Raw genomic sequence first — 3,202 nt, forward strand, 5'->3', positions numbered from 1 at the left:
CTCCCAGTGGACAGTCAAATGGAGAGAAACCTGGAGGTCACCAAGGGGAAGAGAGAGAGGGAAAGGGGATAAACTAGAGTCAACACTGAGAAAACAAAAGGGGAGCTGCTGTCTGAGGGGAGCTGCAGCGTACGTATGGTGACAGACTTGCTATTTGCCCTCTCAGCACCCTGGAGGGGACCGCCTTTTCTACTTCCCCAATGAAGACAGCCATAGGGGAGGTGGTTTTCTTTAGGGACAGATTATAGGAGAGTGTCATAGGGTGGGGGGTGGTTGGCTTCTGGAAGTTCAGATGAGCATCCACGCTCTGGATCTTTATCCAAACCTCAAACCGCCTGAGAATTCCCTAGAATACCCCATGGACAGCATGTCCCTGTAGAATTGATCCCCGCCTTATGTAGGTGGTTGCATCCATGCTGGGGTTTTCTCATCCACTGCAGATGATCAGTATGAATAGCCACCTAATGGAGACTGCTCCCTTGCAATTTTACAGATGCACTGCCTTGCGGGGACTTTTCCACCTTTGGAGGCACTTACCTTCTGCAGTGAGATCTCCATAAAAGATCTTCCCTGGCACTCTTTGCTGAGAATAAAAAAAAGCTAAAATGTGCAGAGGCACTAATGACTCCATAAATCCATGCCCTCCGGTGCTGAAACTCAAGAGGTTATATTTTTATTGAGATGAGGGGACAGTCATCTCACAAGGAACGCATTTTCCATCATGCAGCAGAGAGACCATTTTCTGGACAACCCTTTTGGATTGAAATGTACACTGCTAAGTGTGGTTTTATTTAACCCCCTACTTTTATAAAGCTCAGAAGCTTGAAATCAAAATTTGTTTCTTAAACAAACAAACAAAAAAATTGACCTTGCTTCTTGCAAAGCCATGTGCACTGGTTAGTGAAAGATGGATCCTGGATGGTGAAGCTGCTATCATTGATTTTGGTTGGTTTAAACAACAACAGAAGCGTTTGTCTAACAGGATGTGACTGTGGGCTTGATACGTGTCTCTATGGGAGCCTTTCCGTTGACTTCAGTGGAAGTTTGAGTCAGGCTTCATTTGAATAAGGGAAACGTTAAAGATTTTATTAAAAGGTCTTTTAAGCGCTTTCCCCCATAAGTGAAAGAGTCTTTGCAAGTGGGGGTTTGGCTATGGAGATTTATAGCAGAGATTTGGGGCCCGGTTTAAGAATAGTTGCTAACTTTTTATGTGCAGTTCTCAAGTTCCTTTTGGAGCTGGAAATGCAAAAGTCCCCATTTTTAGCAAAATAGCTATCATTTTCCAGCTTTATGCAGCTCTGATTGAGCCCAATCCAAAGTTTTGGCCCTGGAATCAGATCTGGATTTTGGACATCACCAAAGTTGGAGACTGTTCAGATCCCAGGTTCCAAAAGGAGGGAATCTCCCTCCAAATGAGTGAGGTAAGGAGCAACCTAGGAAATGGTGTTTGAAAACAGGCTGAAGAGCAGTGGGAAAGAGATTAAAAAGGTCTCCTCCAGCCCCCGCAAAGCCCTGGCCATGGCCCCTTTTATAAATGCTATCAGGTGACTCAGACTCAAGACGCTTTTTGGCAGAAAGGAATCAGGGAGCAGCACAGAAAGTCAGCCACATGGGAACTTCAGAGTTTATTATTGTCCGTTAGGGAGTAGGTGACACAAAGATCTTTGCTGCTATTTGTCCCACCATCTCATCCGCACACTGCCGCCTTCAGGCTTTGTGATGAAGTCCAAACCTGCCTGCTGGGGAGACCATCTCCTTCCTGCTGCCACTGGCAAGTTGATGGTACTCCAATGTTCCCTGTGGTCAATGCTTCTTTAAACAGCCCCATTCATCATTCTTGCCACTAGCTCAGCATGGTCCCGGTACCTTGAAATCCAACCTGCAGCAGCTTCATAGGGTGGTTGGGCCTTTAACCGTCTTCTAGCAACATGTGGTCACATCATCACTTTAAATCTTACTATCAGCTTCATGTGGCTGTTGCACCTGTAAATGACCCTAGTCCTTTCCAGCTCCTCATTGTCAATATCTGTTTAACATGCAGCTTCACAGGGTTGGTGCCCCAGCTGTCCCTGCACATGTCCTAGGACTGGAATATATGGGGGAGCTTTGCCCTTTTAGATATCCCCTTTCAGCCAGCTGTTCTTGGTCACCTGTCCCACCCCAGGCCGGGAGGCTGGACTGAACTGGAGCAGCTGGGCAATGAGGGTTTTGCAGGGCTCAGGCAGAGGGGGAAGACCATCAGGGTAGAGGACCCCCTTCTTCTGGCGGCGGGGCATGCTGTGGATGTGGGTATCATCAAAGGGCATGCAGCCGGTCACCATCACATAGAGCACCACGCCCAAGCTCCATATGTCGTACTTCTTGGCGTCGTAGGGAATGCCCAGCAGCACCTCAGGGGAGGCATAGGCAGCTGATCCACAGTAGGTGGTGCTCAGATCTGGGTAGCCATGTGCCTCCTTGCCAAAGCCAAAGTCAGTGAGCTTTGCCCGGCGGCCATCAGAGGTGAGCAAGACGTTCTCACACTTGAGGTCCCGGTGCACCAGGTTCCGGTCATGAAGGTAGCGCACGGCACTCACAATCTGTCCAAAGATGTCCCGGGCCTCAGGGACACAAGGTAGTTTCCCCAGCCGCTGCACCAGCTGGAGCAGATCAGTGGACGCTGCTTCCATCACGATGTAGAGTTTCCCATTGCAGACCTCGATGAATTCAAAGACCCGCACAATATTGGGGTGCCGGATCACCCGCAGGATGGAGAGCTCCCGTGGTAGAAACTTGTGTACAAAGTCGGGGGGTGCCCGGCGCCGATCCACCACCTTGATAGCTAGCGAGCCCTTGTACTTGGCTGAGGTGGCCACCCTCACCTTGGAGTAACTGCCCTCACCCAGGGTCTGGCCTAGCTTGTAACCAAGCTCATTAAGCAGTTTGTCTCCTCCGGAGGTTCTTGACATGGTGCAGTGCGGCTTGATGGGTTCTGATGGGCTTGATTGGGGCTGGTGTTTGCTCCAGGGATTGAAAGCTTTAACCCATTGTGCGTGGCAGCTGTTGACTTTCACCCCCTCCCATGTTCCCACTGGGTACTTGGTCTAGGGCCATCCCTGCTCACCCGGGTATTGTGATGTGCTAGGAGTGTCATGGGCCACTCCCTTTGTGCGTTGCCAAGGGTGTCAAGTTAGCTCCCTTTCCTTCCTCCCCTCTTTGGGAT

At 49.8% G+C, this 3,202-nt stretch overlaps 1 protein-coding gene across 1 annotated transcript; it reads right to left on the reverse strand.

Annotated features, from left to right (window-relative positions):
* Positions 1-2,114: 2,114 nt before the first annotated feature.
* Positions 2,115-2,948, reverse strand: LOC140895316 (testis-specific serine/threonine-protein kinase 6). The gene has a single exon (XM_073304759.1). It carries the CDS (start codon positions 2,946-2,948, stop codon positions 2,115-2,117), a length of 834 nt encoding a protein of 277 aa, XP_073160860.1.
* Positions 2,949-3,202: the final 254 nt, after the last annotated feature.

The sequence above is a fragment of the Lepidochelys kempii genome, chromosome 11 (genome assembly GCF_965140285.1).
Source record: "Lepidochelys kempii isolate rLepKem1 chromosome 11, rLepKem1.hap1, whole genome shotgun sequence".
Classification (NCBI taxonomy): domain Eukaryota; kingdom Metazoa; phylum Chordata; order Testudines; family Cheloniidae; genus Lepidochelys; species Lepidochelys kempii.

Coding starts and splice junctions, on each gene's coding strand:
- LOC140895316 (XM_073304759.1), bottom strand. CDS start 2,948: ATGTCAAGAACCTCCGGAGGAGACAAACTGCTTAATGAGCTTGGTTAC.